The 26,362-nt window shown below is 34.8% G+C and overlaps 2 protein-coding genes across 2 annotated transcripts; both read left to right on the top strand.

The window, feature by feature from the left end:
- The first annotated feature begins 19,701 nt into the window (after positions 1-19,701).
- On the top strand, positions 19,702-20,791 carry LOC146476745 (QRFP-like peptide receptor). The gene has a single exon (XM_085114230.1). The coding sequence runs from the start codon at positions 19,724-19,726 to the stop codon at positions 20,669-20,671; it is 948 nt and encodes a 315-aa protein (XP_084970356.1). The 5' UTR covers positions 19,702-19,723; the 3' UTR covers positions 20,672-20,791.
- Positions 20,792-24,496: 3,705 nt separating this feature from the next.
- Positions 24,497-25,676, top strand: LOC146476746 (QRFP-like peptide receptor). Its single transcript, XM_085114229.1, has one exon. The coding sequence runs from the start codon at positions 24,630-24,632 to the stop codon at positions 25,647-25,649; it is 1,020 nt and encodes a 339-aa protein (XP_084970355.1). The 5' UTR covers positions 24,497-24,629; the 3' UTR covers positions 25,650-25,676.
- The last annotated feature ends 686 nt before the right edge of the window (positions 25,677-26,362 follow it).

A 26,362-nucleotide genomic window follows, 5' to 3' on the forward strand; every position in this document is an offset into this window, starting at 1 on the left:
ATTACTTCTCTCAATATTTTCTCGCAAATAAACCCATTTATGTGGCTTCAAACACTGACTCATATACAGTGATTGCCCCTCTGAATTGAAAGTGATTCTTGGTACAATCAACTCCATTCTGGTAATAATTACACGACAATCAGCCCCAGCTTGCCATATTAGAATAGTATCAGATTCAATCTGCAAATTTAATTCCAATCTTGTTGATGGCAATAACTCATCCATCAATGCTTCAAAGAATGAGTATCGATTCAATGGTATTTCTGTATTGACAACCACTGATAGACCCAAAAGTGCTTTTCTTACAGCAAATCCTTTATTGTAGTTATCTTCAGCCGATCGTTCTTCAGCGTGTCGGTTTGTATCCAGATAGAAAAACTCATTTGTTGCTGTCGATTGAGCATATCCTGGACTATATTCCAATAGATTCTTGATATTAACACAATGATTTGCATCATTACAATCATATACCATTTTACCATTCAATCTTACATCGAAATCATGTATAAGACTGTGTGAACCATTAACAATACCATAATGGTCTTCAGCTGCTATATTTGCATTCTGCATTGTTTGGACTTTAAAACCAACTGATATTCTTGCATTATACCAATCAAATGGGGTCACTTCTCCTGTGTTGTCAACAACAAAACGATAACCATCTTTCTTTTGTGACCTATTATTTCCTGGATTACCAGTATTCAATGGTGTCTCCAATTGGAAGAAGACATCTTCGTATCTCTCAATGTATTTTGGATTTCTGAATGATTTCATTTATACAGATATGTTACATTATTTTCATTTCCTCCTTCTTTTGAGTTTTCCACCAGATATCATCCTATTAACTCTCTCAGCTATTTGAAAATCAGTCAGTGGCTGCTCCATTTTTGGTTGGCTCATTGTCACTGATTTTGTTTTGGAAGGTTGTTTTTTGCTCAATAATTGAATTATTTTATCACCTGCTTTATTACCAGCAAACTCACCAGTTTTGGTGACTGCTTTTTCAGCTGCAGTTTTGGCTCCTTTCTTAGCTAATTCTTTTGCTGTTTTTCCGAAAAGTTTTGATCCAACTGATCTGAAAACATCCATAATTCCTTCACCATGGATATGTTTCATCGCATAACGACCCAATTCTGGGTCAAAACGTGGCTTAAATTCACTTTGTCGTACCATATATTGATATATTATATTAAACTAGACCTGAGAATCAAGCTCATGAACCAGTCAATGCCATTCAAGTCAATTGGCCGACCCAAAGCGTCAGTCACTGTTATCCCCATTTCTGAAATAATTGATTTGGAAACTGGGCTGAATAATGCTCTTTTTGGCTCAAAAGTAAATGGATAACTCCTTGTTAAATTGTCAGTGGGTATCATTATCAGTGTATTTGTGAATCGTCCATCACTGAGGCTATCAGTTATTATATCACAATTAATGTCCAAAACGTCAATATCATTGGTAATATTTGGCAATTTTGTCCCATGTTCAGTTTGGTTAATTAACTTTGGTTCAAATCCAATAAGCGCTCCAAAATTAGAGTTTCTAATATCAAGCTTCCGTTGGTTGTCTAGCTCAATGACAACTCTATATGATGAAAGCACAAAATATAGATTGATGCCCTTGCTGGAAGATGGTTTATCTCCATTTTGAATTATTGATTGAGTGATATAATCATCAAGATCATCATATGAATACATTCCATCAACAAATGTGATTGTTTTCCATTTTGTACCATTATCTGGGCTGTATTTTATTGTATTATTGTTGTATCCTGCATTGACATTATGCCATGAATATGTCATTGAAACTCGATCAACAGCTAGCTCATGTCTCATTGTTGTGTCAAGCTTCAATGGTGGATCAAATTTGATAATAAAGTCTTCAGGCCGACTTCGACCTATTTTTTGTCGGTTAACAGATGAAATATGTATCGCTCTTTCTTGCATATATTATTTGATTATATATTGTTGCAATAAATCAATGAGTTGTTTGTTGTTTATCAAGCCAAGTTGATTCAATTTATGGGCTATTTGTGAAAATTCCTCTTTGACTCCATTATTGCCAGCCAAAATGGATCCACCGAGCAATTCCATTCTGTCAATCAAATCATTAGCATCATTGAAATAAACAACACCAGAGCCCAATTTCTTGAATTTTTTGCTGGATTTATGGATTGGAATCTCACTGAGTTGGTTCAATTCATCGAATACCATTTTGGCAATATCGCTGTATTTCTTCTTTGAATTAAATCTCTTGGTCAATAAATCGATTGTATCGAAATCAACCTTTTTGTCCATAACTTTGCGTTTATCTTTTGTTGCCACAAGTCTGAGTTGTCCCATTAATTTTGGAATATCAATCATCAGTCCACCATATTTCCCAGAAGATGATATTTTGTATGCATTTCTCTTTGGTTGCGTATAACCAGAACCTTTTTTGATGGTTTTCATTCCTTCTGGGATTATTTTAATGCGCCCTTTGTATTTTTGCAATAATTTTATATCTTCATCTATTTTATCAATTTTGTCTTTATTCTTGGTCTTTCCTTGGCCCTTGGATAAAGGACCCTTCTTTGTTCCAAGTTTTTTCAACATTTTGCCAATATTAGCATCGTAATCCTTGATGTCAATATCTCCTTGCATAGAAGCTTGGAGAACAGAACTCGGAGGTGCAAGATCGTATTGCATCAATTTTTGGATTTCATCAATATCAAAACCAGCATCCAAATTTGATTCAACATCAGGTGACATCATTAATGGTTTATAGCCAATTGGTAGCTTTGCTTCTGGTGGTTTTGTTTCTGGTTGATAAGTTAACATAGCAATGTCTTCCAAACCTGAAGTCAACGCTTTTTGGTTTTTCTCCAATTGTTCAATCAGTTTGTCTTGTTTTTCATCAATTGTTTGTTTTGTTTCCTCTTGAGCTTTAATAATTGGTTTGAAAGTTTCTGATAAACCTTGTTGTAAATCTTGTTTATCATGCTTGTACTCCTTCAATGTATCTCTAACTTGTTTGGTTATTGTTCCAGCCTTAATCTTGGCTTCAGATAATTGTTTTAATCTTTGTAGATCCATTATATTATTAACTTATATTAACTTTTTTTAACTTATATAATGTATTGATATACATGGAAATCCCAAATTATGATAGACATGATAAAAACACTAATTTCAAAAGATTGTATGGTTACATGCCAAGTGACACGTTTCGGATGTTAATATGTGGTAATTCAGGATCTGGAAAGACAAATTTATTGTACCATATGCTGATGAAACCACTTTTGTATTATGATAGAATACATTTGTATGCCAAAAATTTGGAGCAACAAAAATACAAGGATATGCTACAAACATTGACTGATATATCAAATAGTGTCGGGTATAATGTCCTTGTTTGTAGCAATGATGATATAATTCCAGTAGAGGAATTGAAGGATGAAGATGCCCAGAAGATAGTAATATTTGATGACTTTATTTGTGAAAAAAACCAGAAACCATTGATTGATTATTTTATTCGTGGCAGACACAAGAACTGCTCTGTTATTTATCTGAGCCAATCGTTCTACAAAACACCAAAAGATATTCGACTCAATTGCTCTCATTTCTGTGTCTATGACTTTCCTAGCAGCAATGAAAGAGGTCTGATATCCCGTGAGTTGGGTGTCGAAAAGGATAAATACATTAAAGCAACCAAAGAGCCATTTTCATTTCTATATGTTGATAAGCCCATGAAGAGAATTAACAGGAATTTTTATGGAACAATATAACCAAATGATATAAATGGGAATATTCAACGAACATAGTTCATCGTCTTCTTTCACAACGGTTCCTCTTCAAGGAGCCGCTGGGCCTCAAGGAATAGGGTTTAAATTAACCCCAAATGGAAATTATGATATACAAAACAAAAAACTTGTTAATGTTAAACAAGGAGCTGATCCCAATGATGTTGTCACAAAGAGCCAAATACAATTGTTGGATAATGCTCCTGGTGATGTGCGAGCTAATAAAGCAGTAATTTACAGCAACAGTGGAAGTGTTCATACCAATAGTATTTATCTACAAGACACGCCAGACGGTGCTGGCAGCTCCAATGATGTTCGATTATTGACTGAGCATCAGTCTTATGAAAACATTCATCTTAATATACCAGATTTGAAAAACTTTGATGGCCATGGTGGACGAGCTAAAAGTGAAATAATGGTTACATCAACAGAACAACATATTACTGGACGGAAAACATTTTTTGATATTAGTGTTTTAAAACCCGATAATAACGATCAAGCGGCGAATAAAAAATATGTCGATGATGAGATTAAAAAAATACCATCACCTGATTTGTCTACATATTTGAAAAAAGATGGCACTGTTGAAATGACTGGAAATCTGGATATGGGTAATCAACAAATTACTAATCTTGGAGCCAATATACAAAATACATATGATGTCGTTAATTTAGGTTTCTGTGATACTAAATATTTACAAAAAGTCTCCAATAGTGACCTCGATATGGACAATCATAAAATCAAAGATATGGCTCAACCAACTGATGATAACGATGCTGTTAATAAACACTACGTTGATCATAACTTTCTCAACAGGTTAACACCCAATGCTCTTGGTGGTGAATTAGATATGAGAGGTCATAAAATAATCGTTCTTGAAAATCCTTCCAATCCCAATGATGCTTCCACTAAAGCATATGTTGATACAGAAATAGCTAAAATACCATCTGTTGGAAGTGATTTGAGTGTATATTTGAAAAAAGATGGAAGTGTTGCAATGACTGGAAACCTTGATATGAATAATAAACAAATCAAAGATATGGCTCAACCAACTGATGATAATGATGCTACTACCAAAAAATATTTTGATGACAAATTGGAGCAAAGTCATCTTGTCAGCAGCCATAAAACAAATGAATTCAAATATCTTACAGATACCGATGAAAGCAGTTCAGAATATAATATCACAGTGTATGGAATAGCTGCTTTCAATCAATCCCCGCATCAGAATAAAAAAGCTTATGATATCACATTGATTAAAGACAGTGGAAGTAATGATTACAGATCAAGGATAGGTTTCAATATTTATACTCTTGCTATTGGAACATACACAATTGTGTTTGAATTCTACCCACCAGAAATGACTAATATTCAATTATCATGTACTGCTTCTGAAGCATACATCCACAAAGCTGTACAGCGTGATTTCACTGCTTATAGCAAGCTATTGGTTCAATTCAATAACAACAGCAAACAAACTCCAAATTACATCTATTTGACGATGCATGGAACAGCTACAGCGACTCCAGTACAATGTCATCTGGTTGTTTACGGTGTCAAAGATTGGTCAGATAGCGTTTATCCAGGAGTGTATGACGGCTTGGACAATGTAATGTTTGAATATAAAAATGGAGATATGGAGATGAAAGTCAATATGGATATGAATAATAAGATTATTTCTGGTTTATTAAATCCGATATTTGATTCTGAAGCAATGAATTTGGGTTATTTTACCAACTTATTCAAAACGAAATACACTGGAACTATTGCCAGTGGTGTTTTCCAAAGAACAAATCCAACAAATAATTTTCAAATCGCTGCTGATGGAAATAACTTTTTCAATCTATACTCCATTGTTTTCCAAAGCAATCAACAAGTTGCAAATGCACAAATTTTGATAAATGGGAAAAAACAAGGTGAAACAACCAACACTGACACATACCACAGAATTGGAAACATAATAAGTGGAAGCAATACATTTGATTTGCCCAAATCAAGAAAATTTGTCAGTATTGATTCTATGTCAATATTGGATAATATTGGAGCAGGAACTGCTGTTAATGGAACTTTTGAATTGAAAGTATTATACTCTGATTATTTTGAAAGATATCATGCTGTCAATAAAAGTTGGTTGTCAAATATTGAAACTTCAAGTGTTGTTAACGGCAACATAAAAAATGGAGTTTTTGAAAATGTTCATGGTTTCAATTTTGGAACATTAGGCCCGGTTAAAATAAAAAATATTGTAATTAATACAAAAAATCAATACCAAGTTTCTTTTGTCGCCATTGCTAACAGTAAAACTTTATTTTCCCATTTAATACAATTTAATATGAAAATTGGGAGAAATTTTGTAACTACAAATACAACAATCAAACCCATGATAATTCAAATGGGGATTTTTAAAAGACGTCCAGGGTTTACTTCTCCAATTATAAACCAAGAAGTCACAGGAACTTTTGAAATTTATTTATCAACACTATTAATATAATGCCATACGTTGAAGATGAAAATGGAAACCATATTCTTGATGAAAATGGAGATAAAATAGAATACACAGTAACTTATGACAACTTACCAGATGGATTCAAATATAGAGAACCAATACATCTGAATGATGATGGTCATTTGGATACAGAAAACAGACATTTGGTGATAAAAGATGGAGTTAATTCAAATCATGCAATTTCACTCCAACAATTAATTAACAACAATGAAGACATCATCAAACCATATATTGAAACACAAATACAACAAGCTCTGGCTCAGTTTAAAGCTCAACAAGCTCAGGAAGCTGTAACGTTTCTCAACAATCAAGTTGCAATGAGAATAGGAAGAAAAAGTGGTACAATACCAAAAACAAATTACAAATGGATAAAATTATTGAGTAAAGATGACATGAAAGGAATCAATACATTGCAAGAGATTATTGTGACAAACACATATATCAGGAGAAATGACAGATATCATCATTCCAAATCCGATTTGGTGTCATCATCATTTGATCAATTGGAATTCTTCTTTGATGTGTCATTTGAAAACTATTATTGCTACTTCAACAATCATCCATCTGATTGGACAATGAAGTATTTTGTTGAATATATTAGGATACAATTACCTGACAATAATGAATAAAAATATTGTAATCAAATTGTATAATGAAAGAATTGTCAGAATTGCAAGAGCACATTCGAACATCGATGATAGATTTTCACCGTAAATTGAGTCTTCCAATATTACCCAGACAGGAATGCATGATAAAAAGTATCGTAATATTCACATATTTGTATGAAAAACATTACAACACAGGTTTACCTGATGAAGTTTACAAAGAGTTAATTCATGATGGAATCGGATTAATTGGGCCTGGAGATGGATGGTTAACAGCTATTCTCCATCGATTATTTGGTTGGCAACCATATATCAGATCACATGGAATATTACATGATGCTTATGGCCAATTTTACAACAGATATCATCATGACAAAGGATACATGTACACCATTAATGAGAAAAAAACATATCCTTGGATGAAAAAATGCATGTTTTTGGGTCAAATAACTGGTCTCTATTATTGCATCAAAAATAAGATAACCATATAATATATGCAAAAGAAGAAATTAATAATTGATTTCAATCATATTTCAAATCGATTATCAACAGAAGAAATTGATGAATTGAAAGCTTATTACATGACATATCACAAAAAGATGTGGATGTACAAAAGTGCATACAAAAGATTCAAAAAATGGGAATTCGCTGGTAATATTTCATCCATTGTATTTGCAACTGGTGGTATTGCATCATCGGTTGCAACCAGTGGAGCTTCATTATTGGCAATATCATCGGTGTCTGTCATAATTCAAGCTTATATGAAGCATAAAAAAGTTGAAATCAAACTTTATCAATGCCAATATGCTTTTCAAACTTACGGACATTTATTAAATGAAATAAAAGAAATAATGAGAAATGGACATTTTGATAGAGATGATTTGACAAATAAGCTTACTCAAAATGATGATTTCATTTTGGATAATTCGCCGATTGTCGATAAATGGGGTGACAAATATGATAAAAAATATCAGATATTCACTTATGTTTGATTAATAATGTGCATGATTTGGGGGCCAATAATGTCCATAATTTTATCCCAATAAACATTGTATAATTTCATTGTTTTTTTGGATTTTGTCAACTCAATTTGGGAAGAATCAATTTTCATAAATTGCAATATTCTATGCAAAAGATATTTCAAACTGATTATTCTCTTTCTTTTACCATTGATTTGTGGCAGTATTTTGTTTATTTCAACGAATATTTTATGAATTTTGAAATTGGTTGAACAACTGATTTCAATTTTGTTTTTCAAAATAATTTGATCTAATGTATGCGACAAATGGTATTTTCTATCATACACTGTTTTCTTGTATATTTTGAACAAATTAGCGTGAAAATTGATATATTCTGTTTTGTAATCTTCACCAACAACCTGTCCACAAGCAACACACGTTAATTGACATTCCATGTTTTTCAAATTCTGTGATCCACAACAATCAGGCATTGATGGTTGTTTCTCAACTTTGGATTCATCATGATATCCACAAAATTCACATTCATCTTTGCAATGCAGGCTTTGACACAGAGATGATTCCACCTGCTTGGAAACATCTTTTGGTTTTTTCAGAATGGATTTCATTTTTGTATAAATATAGTATATAATATAATTACACAAAAATGTTTTCCAAAATATTGAAACCACAAAAGATGATACAAAGTCTCGAAATCAAATATTTGACAAAAAACAAACCAAATAATTGTAAAGATATTGAAACCAAATTTTCTCCAAAAACATTAAAATTAAATATCTCATCACAAAAGATGAGTCAAAGTGTTCAAATCAAATATTTATCAAAAAACAAATAAAAACCAAGTTTTGTCACAAGTTTTTGTTGCAATGTTTTGATCACAAGTTGATACTATCATTGGATAGCATAATGACCATAGGCCAATGAGTGTATTCCATCAGGATACAAATATCGTTTATCATCAAAACATGACAACGATGTCTTGTTGATGGTGTAACTACCAAGTTCATGATGGTTACTTCTGATTGTTTTCATTTGGTGAAATAATTGTTTCTCATTGAACAACACATCTTTGTAATCAAAATGTTGAATATCATTTTTGATGACATTCTTTTTGATTCCTTTGGCTGTTTTTCCACCATTGTTGTTATCTTTGATATATGAATACATTTTGGATCTCAATCCCACAAATTCAGTAATGGGTACACCAGCGGCTTCATCTTTGAATTTTCCAATAACTTTTTTATTTGTGGAGTCATAAAATTGATGATTTGATGGATAATCCGAGTTATCAAACATTTCTTTTTTATTCCAAAAATCTTGATACACATCTTCGGCTTCAATTTCATATGTCAAACTGTCTGTATCCGTAAACAGTAACTTAGCTTTGTTACCATATTTGTTTTTAACGAAATTGTAATGGAAATCGTACATCAATGTTTTGCTCAAATCAAGGATACACATACCAACATAGGCTGGTCTGTTAAGTGTCAACGATTCCTTTATTTTATGGACTGCAACCAAGTTTTCATTAAAGATTTTGCTATTGATGAATGTTGGTTTGGAAGTCATTTTCAATAATTGTTTCTCATTAGTCACCAGTTTAATGTCTTCCCGTTTTCTGATATTCTCCATTGTTTTACCGAAGACACTATTGTTCATCAGTTTGAAGAAATCTTTCTCAAAAGCATTCTTTGCATTAGTTCTTTGATGTGTATTGAAATCAATGTATGTCTTCAACCAAGGACTTTGATTAAAGGATAATACACGGTATATTTTAGTCAATTTCAAACCCAATTCACGATACAATTGCAGATTACGATAATGTAATACATATTTTGATTTGTTTGCCAATGTTGGAATCAGTTTTTTGACTTGTCCACTTGTTATTCCAAATTTTTCTGCAATTCTTTGGCAATATTCTGACAGCATATTTGGTGCCACTTTGATTTGTTCAGCGCCACATGGATAATCATTATGCAGGTCATGTAATTCATGAGGATATTCCAAATCAACTTCCAATAAATATCCAGTCTTATTATCTTTGGGAATCGTTTTCCAATTAATGTTTTTTATTTGCTGTTTATTCAACCATTTGAAATTCCCAGTTGGAAGATGTTGTGACATAGCCCATCCATATAGATTGTTTGCATCCAAATACATGATATGTTTACTGGGTTCATTTGGATTCCAATTTTGCATGTATTTGTTGTTAGCTTTGCCGTATCTATTGGCTATGTAACTGATTCCTCCACGCATGCCCTTTTCAACAAATTGATACATATCAATATCCGTGATTAATTCAAGTTTGACTTCAGTCATTTTCAACATTGCATCCCAACTCAATCCTGGAGATGTGAAATAATGACAAGGATCCAATCTATAGTATTCCAAACATGTTTTCCTGAAATTTTCAAAAACATCAGCCAGCAATAATACATCAGATTTGAGATATAAATCATGGTATTCGCCCATGGTTTTAAATTGAAATGTATTCCAAACATTTTGTGCATGACTGTATTCTTCATCAGTAATATGTGTATTATTCATTTGACTGTAAAATTCATCTTTGGTTGGTAATTGAGTATCATTGAATTTATCAAAATTACTCATATAATCATACGGATAAACTCCTTTTTGTTTCATTAATTGTAATTTACGACCTTTGAAAACTTCACTGGTATATTTGAAGGCATCTTCTGGTAGATTCTTTACAAGATTTGCCAATGATTGATTCATAAACTGAAGACTGTCGATAAATACTAAATTATAACCCAACATGAAGGCCATGTATTTCTCCATGTTATTTGGGATTACATTAATTTTGTGTTGTCTGGTTTCACCTTTTCTATCCACATAAGTATTGGTCTCAATAATTTTACCAATTTCTTGCATTATAAAATGACTATCATATCCTTTCAAATTATGAAATATTACAGGGATTTTGTTAGTTATTGTAAAATCCCTGTTACATTGATTATGGGCTGAGCCACGGAATTTTCCAGTAATATGGCAATGGTCTCTAACACGTCTATCATTTTTTGTGAATTGTTTGCAACAAATGTGGCAAGATGTTGCTTTCCGAAAATTGGATTCATCTTCTGGAGACATAACTAATGGTTTATTGAATTTGTATTTAATAGTTTGTCTGCAATATTTGACTTCATCAAGCATTGCTTGCATAAATTTGTAAACAGCTTTTTCTCCACGATAATATTTTATTGGTTTGGAATATTTGTCATCATAGCAGCAAACAACTTTGTATCCATAACCACAATCAGTGTGTTTTTGATAAGCTTCAGTAAAAGATTGTTGGTTAGATTGATTACAACCATGAATTGGTTCAGTGATTGCTTCAAAATCTGCGTATATCACGAATGGCGCTTGCATTTGTTTATTAAAATTTTTGAATTCTATTTTGGAACCAACTTCGGGCATTTTGATTGATTGTTCACCATTGATTTCAATACATACTTCCTGATGCTTGGTTAAAACTCGTTCTGATGAAAAACATTGCAAACAATGCATACAAAAATGTTTTCTTTGATGTGATTTGGTTTTGTGGTGCATAAATCGATTAAAATCTTTGATAAGACAGTAATGTTTTTTTTCATCATCTGAGATTAGCAATAGATTCATCACATTCTCAAACTTTTCTTTGGATACATAAATTGGATAAGTTTGTTTGTTTTCATAACCGAATACGTTGATGTTAATATTGTTTTGTGTTTCAACTTTGTTATAATGTTTGACTGAAACAGGGAATTCAATTCCTTGATAATCCAATTTTTTGACAAATGCTTTGTCAGTTTTTTTGATTCGTTGTGGATTATTTTCTCGTGGATTGAAATGTCTAACGTGACACCAACGAAAGCATTCATTGTCTTTATTCTGTAGATTGATTAATCCATGTTTACTATTTTGTAATTCAGTTGGAAGTTTGATGTAAGAACTTCCAGTAAGAGGCTCATATTTGATAATATTAATGTAATGTCCATTGATTGATTTAATTATCCAAGCTGAACCTTCACTAATCCATTTGTGAATATCATTCATAATTTGTTCAACATTAACATCCAAAGATTCTTGAAAATCATTGGCATTAGTTATTGTTTTTGGTTTACTATTAAAATATCCAATTCTGGAGACAGTTTGGTTTCCTTTTTGTTGTTCAAAATAAATTGTCAAAGTTTCAATAAATTTAATTCCTTTCATTTGAGTTAATAATTGTTTCATAAAATGAGCTATCGCTAATCTGGTTGAACTCATTTGAATCAAAGGATCTGTTTCATTTTTAATTCCAACTTCATAAGATTTGTTATATCCCTTGAATGCTCTTGCAACTTCTGTGATTTGAGTTCTTTGTGTTGGAACTGGAGCCATTTTCTTCATTCTTGGTGCTGCTTTGGGTTTATCAGCAAATTGAATCGGAGGTGGAATTATGTTGTTTCTCGGCATAGGTTGAGGTCCATCTCTAAATTGCATTGGCGGCTTGATGATTGTATTCTCGTACTCTTTTACCATTTGTTTGACAGATTTTCGTGGATAGGGTATTGGTTTCACTTTCTTGGTTCTCGGCATTGGAACCGGTTTTTGTTTAGCGATTAATAATTCAATTAATTGATCTTTCGTCAATTTGGATAGATTATTTTTATCCATATTATATATATATGTCATATTATTTTCAAAAGGTGCGTTTGGGGTTTGTGTGTGGATTGTGTTTTGCGATGTTGGGTTTTGCATAGTAGATTGAACACCAACTTGTTCAACTACGATTGGAATTTGCGTGTTCGGAGCACCAATCTTACTCCTATTTCGTGTTTCTTTTGTTCTGGCCATACGACCGAAATACCCAACAAATTGGATACTTCGGACGTCAAAAAATCACCAAAATTCAACGTCTGGAAAATGTTCCTGTAATTGTTTCTTAAATGGAAAGTTACCATTTTTGATTTTGTTTGTCATTTTATTATACAATCTATTGATAATTGTCATTTCTTCATCAGTAAATTCATCATCTGATTCTTTAATTTTTTTATATTGCCAATTATGTTTCATATTTTCTGAAGGAGTTACTAATTCAAGATTTTCACTTCTATTGTCTTGGCGGTTAGAATTAATGTGATTTATTTGCATTCCAGGTGGAATTATTAATTGATTTACAGCTTCATAAACAAATCTGTGAGATGTGTAGCATTTTTTGTTATTCATATTTAAATTAAAATAACCAGAAGCCATCATTTGACCTTTCCTCGCTTTTAATCTTTTGCGATTAATGATGTATCCATCTTTTGAGGCAGCATAATTTGCGTATAATGGATGTACATAATATGTTTTTTCATTATGAATAAAAGTCTTTGCTGCTGGAATTTGTGAAGATGCATTCTCACCAGCCTGAGAACACACATATGCTTTGTCGACTCTGACAATTTTTTTTTCATTCACACCCATAATATTACCATACTCATTTTGTCTTTAAGCCCTTTTGGTTTTCAAATTCATGTCCAAATTACCCTCCAAAACCCCATTATTCATAGTCAAATCAAAACATAGCCAAACAACCCTTGAATTTATTGATGATTAATCATTGTAAAGTGGAAAATTAATGTCATCCAAATCGTTACACATTCTGTAAAACATCTTATTGATTATTTTATTTTCTGTGCGTGTAAACTCACAATCATTGTCTTCCATTGGTGGAAATTCCATTAATCTATTGACTGTTTGCAATTCTTCTTCAGAGTATGAGCTGTTAAAAAATTCTTTTCTGGCTTTGTGCATGTGTTTCATATTTTCAGAGGCTGTAACCAGTTGCAAATTTACAATTGAATTGTTCTGGCGATTGGAATCAATGTGATTTATTTGCAATCCAGGAGAAATATGTGTCTGATTTACAGCCTCATAGACGAATCGATGAGCGGGGCATGTATTGTTACGTCCCGGAGAAATTATATAATAGCCATTCTCAGACAAATATCCTTTTCTAGGTTCTAATCTTTTTCGATTGATTATATAACCATCAACTGAGGCTCCGTAATTTTCAAATGTTGGATGAATAAAATATGTTTTATCATTGTGATCAAATTGGTTGTTCATATAAATTAGATTACATAATTTTTCGAAACCGGTTATAATCGGTTTTTTTCTTCATCATTCAAATCAGCGATTGATGAGTTGGTTGGATTTAATCGATGATTGTTTGTGAGTTGGTGTCATTTATGAAAAACCTAAATTTAGCGTCTCCGTTGCAGGAGTTTTGAAAAACCGAGGATTTATGTTTTTAGGTTTTTGAGAAACCGAGGATAAAAATTTAGGTTTTTGAAAAACCGAGGATTTACATTTTTAGGTTTTTGACGTCTCCGTTGCAGGAGTCATTGTTGAATCAGGTATGAATTTTGCGAATATTTTGAAAGTGGGCTCATACACCCAAATATCTAACTACTGATGTGCGTACCGAAAAACATCCGAAGAAGAGCAAACGAAACATAACGAATCAAATTAACCAATTGAAAATGGTCTAAAAACTTTGGAAGAAGTACTAAAAAACTTAACATACACACACACACACACAAAAAAAAAAAAATATATATATATATATATATTATGCATGTACAGGCCCGTAGGAAGGCTAAAACAACTGAGGGGGCCGAGTTGGTTGAACAAAACTACCCCCGTCCCGTCACTTAAAACACAGACCGATTAGGAAGTTTAAAATGCAACGAGAACATAAAAAAGCAGTAGATTTATTAAATAAAACAACAACTTTACACCTGCATCACACTTTTTTTTGGTACATTTCTTTTACGCTGACTACCACGTGAAACCTCCACGTTTGAAGGAGGCGTAAACAAACAACGACAAATTTTTCTTTCTACTTTTAAATTTGGGATCGAGCAGTAAGAATCCAACTGTAGCAGACTTCCTTTTTCTGTGGCTCTTGAGAGGACATATATTGCTATCAATGAGCGGACGTTTTAGAAAACAAGTCGTTTATTTCAGCAGCTTTTATGGCTTGAGATTGGTTGATTTCGATCATTTTGGTTCTTATTTCTGATTCAAGGTAGGAAAAATTGGTTTTGAAACAGGGAGAAAATACGATGGAGAAACGCCCGAGGGTGTTCTGTGCTCATTTGCGTATTCTTCTTTGGCGGCCCAAAGTAATTAGCTGTTAAAATAATTGCGCCACGGGCACCAGATAGTCAGGCACCAGAAACAATCGTTAAATACAAAAATTACTTACTGTGAAGGTAGAGAAGCATGTGTGGGGCAGTATTATGCTACATGTCCTCCGGGGAGGAGGGCTTGGGTACAAATCTACCTTGGAACCGAATAAAAAAATATTTTTTTCATCTCAAAGCGAAGCCATCATCTTTGGTAGAGCTTTGAATTCCTTATTGTTCCCTCATCATTTGTCAGTTATTATCTTAATGTATTGCACTTAAAAAAAAAAAAAAATATATAGCGGCCATGAACAGTGGCCAATTTTTTTCATCTCAAAGCGAAGCGAGTTTGTATTTTGCTTCTGAGGTTTCTTAAAGCGCTTGGCTTTTGGCAATCAGAATCCATCTAACCTAATATTCCTCACAGTCTCAGAGAGGAGTCATAAAGCTATTTATGTGAGTAACAACATGAAATTGCAGTGTACTGTATTGTGAAACTATTTCAGTGTTTTTCTTTATCTTGGAGAGCGTTTTTCAAGTCATACTTCTTTGGGAGGTTCATGCGAAGGTTGAAGCTCCTATTTTGCATAATTGAAAAATACTAGTATTTGGAAGCAGCGCCAGGGTCTTGAAACCATCTGGCCGCACGATTTTATTTTATGATAAGAAGTCTTTTCATAATCACAAGGTTGCGTCTGAAATAGGTTAGGAAAATAGACGTGCTGCATGCATTATTGAAGGTCGATCAGTCGGGGCTGAGGAGTTAGAATCAACACTTGGTTGGCCCAACCTACAAGCGCGCAGAAATTATCTCAAATGCCTTTTAGTCCATAAATGTCTTCACGGAATAGCGCCTTCGTACTTACTTTCAGAGTTTAGGCACGCGCATCATCTATAACACCAGAAGGCGTGATTTGTTTCGCCCTCCCTTCGCAAAAACTGCTAAGTATCAGGGGAGCTTCAGAATAAACGGCGCTCAAACTTACAACACCATCCCGAGAACCATTAGACAGGTAGAGGCGTTCAGTGAGTTTAAAACTAAACTTAAGCACCACCTTAAGCAATAACACCTGCGGTACATGCTGCATTTAAAACTTAATTATTTGTCTAGTTTTTTTTTTTATGTTTCCATGTTTTGTCTTGTACTGTGTCAGGGCTCCATTTAAACTAGCTCTGCTAAATTAGATGCCCCTGGATAAATATATTGAATTAAAAAAATAATAATAATAATAATCACATATTTTGGTCTGAAATTAGGCGAGTTGCAAGCCACGGTGGCAAGATGTAGGTGTATAGCCATTATTATTTGTCAGTGAAAGACGCCTGACTGTTTCTGTGTCTTAACCACAAGCTAACTGTTATTTACGGCTAAAGAAAATACGCTACCTTGGTTGGTTTGGAGCTACAAAACTCTTTTCCATTTTACCGAACAATTGGTTTTGAAACAGGGATTTCGCGTAAAATGAAAGGAGAAAATACGGTGGAGAAACGCCTGAGGGTGTTTCGTGCTCATTCGCGTATTCCAGCCGAGCTGGAAATAACCCATTGCTGGCGCAGCGGACTATAAACACGTGCTGCAAATGGCGGGAAAGTACTTGCGCCTTCATTCAGTGTGGTCAGTTACAACACCACATTTATCCTACCGTCCTACCTACTCCGTACTTCTTCTTATATGAATTTCTTTCGGATACAATGTAATTTCATTTTATATAAAAATACACACACTTTTTTTTATTTTTTTTTTATTTATATTGTATTTCATTTTTTTCTCTTTGTGTCTTAATTTTTCATTTTATTTTATTTTTTTCGTGTTCCGGAATGGTCCATGTTCCCGGTTTTATCGACGGCCTGATTTGTTTTAATTATATATTTTTTGGCACATTGTTTTTTAACTTCCAAAAATTCTAGGGGGGGGGGGGGGGGCTCAAGCCCCCCCTGCCCCTCCCCCTGCTACGGGCCTGAATGTAGGCTAGCAGTCTCGCAAGAGAGCAGTATTCTACGCTAGCAGTCCAACATTTGTCACGTTTACGAACTAATTAAATGTCAATATATAAAACGTATATTTTGAACTGCGGATGAAAGATTAAATAGAAGGAAGATCCTCGCAGTTACTACGCAACTTAAGCAGTTGCGAAAAGAAAGCCTAAAAAAAAATTCAGGCTTCAACGGGATTCGAACCCATGACCTCTGCGATACCGATGCAGTGCTGTACCAACTGAGGTATCAAGCCAACTGGGAGCTGGTCATATTGTGAATTCGTAATATATCGGTGAAGGATGAATAAAAAAATTTCAATATATTTTGAACTGCGGATGAAAGATGAAATAGAAGAAAGATCCTTGCAATTGCTACGCAACTTAAACAGTTGCGAAAAGAAAGCCTGAAACAATTCAGGTTTGAACAGGATTCGAACCCATGACCTTCGTGCAATGCCCATGCAGTGCTGTAACAACTGAGCTATCAAGCCAACTGGGAGCATTTGGCTTTACCATTAAAGGGGCGGTGGCAGCTATTTTCATTGTCCCTTTGAATAGCGAAAACTTATTGATATCGATGGAAACGCTCAACTAATGGTTCTGATCAGTTTTGTTCACAGTTACCCTGTGTATAGAAACAAGTACTTATTACTTTTGGCTGTGGATGGCTAAGTTAGAAACGGATTCCAACCTGAAACACATTGGCCAATTTTTCAAGTTGTTTTAGTGTATTTTGCAGAAATTGCTTAAAAGTGATTATAGTCTATTCATCCTTGGAGAAATCATTTCATGTTTTTCTCCCGCTACTCTAAGAGAAATTTCACGTTAGAGAAGAGGTTTTTTTTTTTTTCAAAAAAGTAATAATAATAAAATAAATAAATAAATAAATAAAAACAGTACCAAAATAGTACGGCATTAGTATACTAAGAAAATTTTAAACATCAAAATGTTCCCAGATAAATTTCTACAAAAACGTCCTAGAGTTTTATGGCGTCTGCTCAAATTTTTAAAACCTTCTCCAGGTTCAAACTTGCCGTGGGCAGAATCCATCCCCCACGCCCTCCTTCGGTCTAGATAGGGTTAAGGTAGCAGATTGTTAGCCAATCTCAAGCCCTGTTTGTCTTGTATGCATTAGCAAATAGAATTGTCCTCTTGTAATAGATCATAAACTACCCAATGAAAACAACGTTTGTCTTCTCACTCTCGGCGCGAATTTTGACCACGAGGAATAGGCCATTTCCGAGTTGCTTTGAACTCCCTTATAAAAGCGAGGCTTCGTGTATAGCTTTTATTCATAGCAAACAAAACAAATTTCCACATGAAAAACTTTGTACTTAGCCCCGTTTTCGCAATAAGGTTCAAAGCAACTTGGAAATGGCCTATTTTTAATACATTTCTAACCTATTACGGGAAAACCGATGACAAAACTGTGTTTAAAACAAATAGAATGCCATTCAGCTGTACGTCTGTAATCAGATAAAGCACAAAAGACGTCAAACCGTCGTAAGAACATCACTCACGGTACTCGCCTGCGGCTTTGTTGTTACCACATTCTGACGTCATTTGTGCGTTATCAGAGTACACACGCACGGCCAAATAGAATCTATTTGTTAAGTGTGAGGGAAATTTCCCCTATCTCATTAAATAAGTTCGTGCGAATGCCCTAAACTCATGTACTGAAGCCCTGTGAAACTTCAATATGGCCATTCAACTGAACGTTGTTACGACCATTTTTCCATGTTGCTGTTTTAGTTTCAATAAAGTGGAAAGTCAAATGGATTTTGGTCACCATGACGAGTCTAAGAGGTTGCTAGAAGATTCAATGCTTTCTTGTGACCTTGTTAAGAGAAAATGGAAAGCGCGTTCCTGTAATTTTAGGTCCGACATCGCCTCGATTGCAACTTTTTGTCACTTCGTTGCAAGTACGGGAAAGTAGAAAAAAATGTACGTTGATTAGCTGCCGCTTGAAACGACAACATGCTCTAATCAGTATAGAGTATCTAGAATATAATCTTTGAATTGGATCTAATGGACATAGGGGAAAATGTGACGTTATCAAATGCGAAGATATTGTTTAAGAGATTGAGGTGTGTTTGTTCGCATTTTGCAATCAGATTTTTCATGACCCTTTACACTTTTCCCTTCTTTTTGAAGAAATGATAACTTAAAATTCAATACACTCAGTCAGATTTACATAATATTGTTTAACGACATCGTCTTCGGTCTTCCTTTCAATTACATTTTGAGATCGAAATTTCTCAAGAAACAAAGCGAATTTTGAAGTTGTTCAACCGAAAATGAAATGATCTTATGAAACACAGGTCCTTAATGTTTCATTATTTTAGACAAAAAATAACTTAAATTAAATATTTAAAGTAACAATACTGACGTTCTAAAATAGACACTAAAATCAAATTTCAAACCGTAGGTTTTCTTTCTTTTTTTGTTACGAAAATGCGCATGTGGTGATAGACAATTTAGGAAGATAAATAAACTGAATGGTTTTGTTTTAATTTGAGACCTTTATCCATTACAACAGATGCTAAAAAAACAAAATAATCCTTCCTGCAAACATTAAGATGATGGAAAATTTTATACTTGTCAAAGTTGTTTGTTTGAACGCTTCTGACAGCTGACACTGATAAAAGACACACGCATGATCACTCTATTTTTTTTAGTTTTCCCTGCTTTTTGACCAGAGCGAATTGAAACGCTGAAAAAATGGCAAGTGATGGATTTCCTGCGACAATAGTTGCTGCGTTCACTGCGGTTTACTTCCTAATTTTCCTGCCATCGATTGTGGGAAACTCGTTCGTGTTATCGGTTTGCTATGGAAAATTAAAAAGGCAAGTATCTTCGCTGAAGTTTTTTATCGTCAATTTGGCTGCCGGCGATTTGACATTCACTGTATTGACCATTCTGGATTTGATAAATTTCTTATGGACCTGGGTCGGAGGCCAGTGGACCTGGAAACTGCAAAGCTTCTTAATTGAAGTATGTTATACAGCTTCAATAATGACCCTTGTTCTCATAAGCTATGAACGACGAAAGGCGAGAGTCATGGTCCAGGACGGTACGCATCGCAAAATTATCTCCGTACGGGTTGTCAGTTTACTTGTTGACCTTCCCTTGCTTTATGCCTATGACGTTGAACAGGACGACAGCGGTGTAATATCTTGCGATAATATGGTACTTGGAGATTTAGGAAGGCAGATCTATTATTGTATTTACGCTGTTTTCATTTTTTTTTTTCCTTTGACATACATGGTTTATGCCAAGATTATCATTTTTCGAACGTTGCGCTCCAATGTCTTTCCGAGGCAAAATGCCTTCAGAGCGACGTGCTCGAATCGAGGTATGCATCGTAAGGTAGCCAAGACTTTAACGGCTCTAACCTTTGCATTCGTAAAGTGTTGGTCGCCATTTATTGTTGTTCGAACATTGACGTATTTCGACCATTTGCCAGGTAAAGGCTATGTATGGAGAGTGTCTCAAACTCTGATTCTCTTAAACGCTGCCGTAGATCCCATCTTGTATGGATTTTACGGAGAAAACCTAAGGCCATTTCTTGCACGTTTGTTCACACGCGCAAACTTAAGATCATCTACGCAGGTGGAGAATAATGCCTTAGAAAGAGTTACAAGGAACCTCGAATTGAGGAAAGAATGATCTCTAGGTCAGCAATATTGGACTGGACGAAGATGCTGAGAGCAAGGGCTATGGTAGTTAAACGGATCGGTGTACTGTTTTGGGTTTTGCTCTGTACAAACTACTGTTTGCAATGTAGCTAACAAGAGTGAAGTCTGGAACAAATGGTTGCCAATTGACAGAATAAAGAATTTGACATTTTTTTTTTTTATTTACACTCTCCACTCTTACTGTTACGTAAGCGCAAAATATATTATTAACATAGTATTAAAACAGAATAATACGCAGCCCAAAAATTCAAAAAATACAATTCAAATAGGGGGAGGAGAGTAGAGGGGCACATCTAGTAAAACTAATACTGTGCCCCTTTAAAGGAAGTAAATTGATAAGAAAAGTAACTAAGAAGAATAGAAAAAATAAGAAAGGTATAGCGAAAGGAAAACAAAAAACAAAGAGACATGAAAATAATTGGAGCAAAGTATCATTAATACTGAGCAAGGAATGTATCATCAATATTGAGCAAGGTAGTATTTATAGAGTGCTTTTCTAAACATTCTTTCAGTAGGTCTGTCCTTAACTGTCTGAGGAATGTTGTTCCAAAAATTTTTCCTATTGCGATTGGACAAAATCTCCTTAGATTTGTTCTGAAAGAAGTTACGAAAAGTTGATTGGAAGATGCACTGCGGGTATTGTAATAAATGTATTATGTAGTTCAGATACTAGTGAAACAGGTAAAGAAGCAATTTGTCGTTATTAAAATAATCATAAAAAAGCAAACACGTGTTTAGTTTAGCAATATCAGGAAATTTCATTACACCTAAAGATACATAGTGAGAAGTAATGGGTTCCATCAATGCATGGAACATCATTAATTAAGCGAACTGTCTTGTTCTGTAGTTTTACAATTTGAGAGAGAGGAGCGCTGTACTAATTGTTACCCAAGAGTGTACAGTCATTAGTAATATAAGGATAAATATTAAGAGAATAATAAATACTAATAAGTGATGCAGTTGATACATAACCATGATATTTTAGGTTTTTACTGATTTTGCTACAAATAAAATAAAATGGTCATGCCAAGTAAGGTGACTATCGAAATAAACGCCAAGGTATTTAATAAAATAAGATTGCTGTAAACAAACATGTTAGTTAAAGACATAGTTAAAGGTGGCTATAAATTACAATTTTCCTTTTGACGAGGCATGAAAATAAGATATCAGAAATGAATGAAGAATGAAGCTTAGAGCAACAATTTAATATCAGTGGATTGGGGGAAGATGCTGAGAGCAAAGGAAAATATGGTAATTAAACGCATTGGTCTTCTGTTTTGGTTTTCATCCGAGTGAAGTCCCAAACAAACGGTTGCCAATTTACAGAAAATGTCTGACAACTATGGCGCTTTATTATCGGGTTCAAAATTCAATTTCATTAATTCATTGAAAGGTTTGCCAAGCAAAATTTTGAATGCCTTAATCCCTTATTTTCTCCTTGTAAGTACACAAATCCATCAAAAGTGTTAATCCGTCAAAACCCTGAAAACCTCGTGTGATAACCAAAAAGTGATATTAAATTCGTCAAAATATTGAATTGAATAAAAAATACAAACGTACGAAATGCTTCGAAACTTTAGGGGCCATTACCCACAAACTATTCAAGGAGCTCAATCTCGCTGTGGGGAACAGGCTAAAAAGTCCAAGCGGGCCTCGAATGCGGCATAAAAATAAATCACACCTTTATTGATTTCTTGTCAAATAAGATTCATATTTCGATTCCTGGGCCAACCAAACACAATGCGAAGAATGCTCCTTTCAGATCACACTCATTCCCGTATGGCGTCCAAGAATCCTTGAAGCGTCGTTTGATGAGAGTAATGTGTTACGGTTATCACTATTCATCTCTGCATTGGCAAGTTGGTTTGATTCAATCTAGAGTGTGCAAGCTTGTGGAAGAGAATGTTTAATTCTCGCTGTGCATTCTTATTTGTTCGCTATTTTGGCTCGCAAGGGTTAAAAGGACTTCGGCGGATATGACGTACTGGTTTGAGGCCAAGGGATTGTCGGTGAGGTCGTCGTATCGGTGAATTAAATGTTTCATTAACTCAAGGTTCACAGTTTAAAGTTGCAATAAATTTAGGAATTCGATGGAGTCGAGATTTTGACGAATTCAATACTTCTTGGGCCTCAAAGAGTGTCCAAATTGGAAATTTTGATGGATTTGTATTCGAGGAAACGAGCGTTTAAGATAGTTCAAACCTTTGGTGAATATATCTTTCAAGGAATTCATGAGGTCAAAGTTTGAACCCGATAAAGCACCATAACAGACTAATGCAAAAGGGTGGGTGTTAAGGGTGTTAACACAGAATGCAAATGTAAACTAGCGAATTTAACACAAAATGTAATGGCCCAAAAATATAATATTCTTTAAAATGTTGAAATTTGCATTGGTAATCGCAAGAATATCTGCCACTTGGTTAACTGACAGGCACTTTTCTTCGTCAGAGAGTTGAAACAATACAATTTCTAGTGGTTCATTGCCGCGGGTCAAACTGTAACTTTGTGCAAGGTAAACAGGCAGCCTCTTAGAAAACAAACGAACAAACAAACAAAACAAAGTTTACATTGAAATAAGGCCACGCCGCTGTTACAAGCAACTGCCAAAATGACCTGCAAGAGTGTCTTTTTTCCAATTTATTACATAGAACCCTTTATTTTCCTCCTTGCCCCCATCAATATTGTGGAAATTTCCGATGGACTTTAAAACAAAAGGGCGGCAATATTGAAAAGGGAAGGAAGGGGGGTCAGAAATCGTTTCCCATCTTTTACATTCCGCTTAAGATAGTATTTTTCAGAAGAAATGATGATGTTAGTAAAAGCGTGTCAACTATTTTCAGCAACTTAGTGAGAATGCTTCCCCCACCCCCAGGTGTAAATTAAGTAATTAATTCAAGTAGAGCGCAAGAAACATCAGCCTTAAAGTCTTCCGTAATATCTAATTTTTGCACCTGCAAAGAAGAGAAACCACTTGGCTCGTTGCGTGTTAGGAAAAGCGAAAAGCAAATTTAAGAAATGATTCCTCTGTCGCTTTTGCGGAGTTTACTATCGTGTAAATGTGGTTCTAGGTATCTTGTAATTCGACGATTTCTCCCATTAAGTAACACTGACAATTAGGAACTCGGTAATCCTACAATCCTTATTAATCCTACATGAATAAATTAGTATTCAATATGTCGGCTAACTGCACAGAGCGTTTGGAAAGATAACACGTGGACACGATTCAAGTCATCAATACAGGTGATTATATCTAGAGCGATTAGCGTCTTAATTCCTCAGGCTATAATAAAAACCATTAAGTGTCAGAAAGTTCTCTCCACTATCTAGAATACAAAAGCTCTACAAAAATCACTTCTGAAGTGAAATTACCGCACAATGCTGCTCGATAAAGTAAAAGGACTGCTTCTCTGTAGCTGAGTAAGGAAAATGACAGATATGTGTGAGTGGAAGGACACATGCAGTGCACGCACTGTTTAACAAAAGAAAGTTGCCGACACAGGGAACCGACAAGTACAATTAAACGAAGCTAAATGCAGCAGGAAATACTCAAGAACAAAAACAAAACAAAAACCGCTATCAGTATTTAAATATTTAAAGAATCATCTACGAGAGCAGTCGGTGGAACAGACTGCCACTCCGCGTTCAATTGTACAGCCATAGCAGGCGGTGCTCAGCCAGCACCACCAGGGTGCAATAAGTCCATCTAGAAGCAATTTCATGGTCTTATAGTTCACGACATTGACGGATGCTTTACTAGAAACCTCCAAGCTGATTTCAAACCTTCACAAAATATTTTGAAGAAGCACCAATGAAAAATATATTGTTAACACTACGGGTGATCACAGTCCATTGTTTTTCTTCAGCAAACCACCACAAAAATTAAGCTCGTCGAGAATTTCCTATTCCTGTGAACACGCACAAGCTGAAAGATGGCAGTCAGCGAAGGTTTTTCGCTTTGGATGGTGGTTTTTTTCGTCATATTTTACAGCACTGTATTCATCATGTCAACTGTCGGTAATGCATGGGTCATCGTAACCTGCTACAAGAACCTGAAGCGAAGACATTTCCCTTTGATATGGCTGGTGGCAAATTTAGCGGCCGCGGATCTCTTGTTTACTCTTTTAACAATTCTCAACGTCGTCAGTTTTTTCTGGCGCTGGGTGGGTGGTGACAGCTCTTGCAAACTTCATGGTTTTCTTGTCGAGGCAACTTACACGACGTCCATCACAACTCTTGGGGTGATAACATTTCAAAGATTGAAGGCCATCACTCATCCTTTCAATGCTAGAATGAACAGCTTGGCAAGGAAAGAGTACATTAAACTAGCCTTAATTTGGTTTCTGTGCTTAGCCGTTTGTTCACCTTTAGTGGACATATACCGCGTGGAGACACAAGAAAACGGCGCCATCGTGTGCGTTAACACTACATGGGGAAATACTGGCCGGCAAATTTACTATAGTTTGCATGCAGCATTCTTCTTTGCCATACCATTGTGCTATATGATTCGCACGCAAACAGTCATTCATCGCGCTCTACGCAAAACAGTCGGGCCCATAATAAGAAACTCTTTTATCCAGAAAACAAACCAGCGACACAAAAAAGTTGCAAAGACGCTTGTAGCTTTAACTATAGCGTTTGCTATATGCTGGTCTCCTTTTATGATCACTCGAACACTTATTTGTTTTCACTTGGCCTCACCTGGCCTTGTTTGGAGATCGTCTCAACTTTTGATCTGCCTCAATGCCGCATTAGATCCCATATTGTACGGTTACTACGGCGGAAATCTGAAGTATGCATTAAAAAGAGTTCTGCACTGCAATTACGCTGTAAGACGGGAGTCCAATTCTACTAAACCGCGAACGAATGCCTCAATGTGGGTACGGGAAAACACCCGAAGAAGACAAAATGAAAACATAATAAACCAAAACAACATTTTGACACCTGTTTAATTTTTTAGAGAAAAGTATATAATTTAACCCTTTCTTGCCCGAGGGAAATGGCAATTTTTTGTAAACCGCTAACTATGAACTGGGAAACCACAAGTGATATACCATTTAAAAGGTCTTTTCTGGGGTGTGCTATAAATCGCACCGACAGAGATGGAGGAGGTCACATATTAGAGTGAGAAAAGTCCAAAACGAAAGAAAAAAAAAAAACATTGAAAATGTTCCTATTCGTTATACATATTGGGTATATCCCTAAACTATAGCTTAATGTACAGCTCTCAGTGCATTGTTTGTTATAAGATAGCAACTGGACCCTTCACGTACAAAAGAAAAAAATTCCAAACGTTTGAGGGGTGGTAAATCAAGTCTCATAGAGGAGGGGGGCATGATTTTATGTCTTCAATTTGTAGATCTTTCTAAGATCTTTTGGTTGTGCAAATTTCACACAAATTGCCCAAATACTGAGCTCATCATAATTGCACCTTGTGCCGCATGGCACTCTTGGGCAGGAAAGGGTTAAACAAAAAAAAAGTAATAAAATAAAAATTTATCTTAATTTCAGTCAAGCAGTCAACGATTTGACACTTATGAAATAAACATTGATCGAAAATCGAAATTATGTGATGAACATCGAACTCAGGGGAAACGAAACAACAAGGCTTTTAAATGTTTTTTTTAATTATAATACTTTATCGTTATATATTATGGAACTGTTA

This window comes from Pavona decussata, unplaced genomic scaffold (genome assembly GCF_977016875.1).
Source record: "Pavona decussata unplaced genomic scaffold, jaPavDecu1.1 SCAFFOLD_73, whole genome shotgun sequence".
NCBI lineage: Eukaryota > Metazoa > Cnidaria > Anthozoa > Scleractinia > Agariciidae > Pavona > Pavona decussata.

Bases quoted from the DNA above. Each gene is read 5' to 3' on its own strand.
- LOC146476745 (XM_085114230.1), top strand. From the start codon at position 19,724: ATGGCAAGTGATGGATTTCCTGCGACAATAGTTGCTGCGTTCACTGCG.
- LOC146476746 (XM_085114229.1), top strand. From the start codon at position 24,630: ATGGCAGTCAGCGAAGGTTTTTCGCTTTGGATGGTGGTTTTTTTCGTC.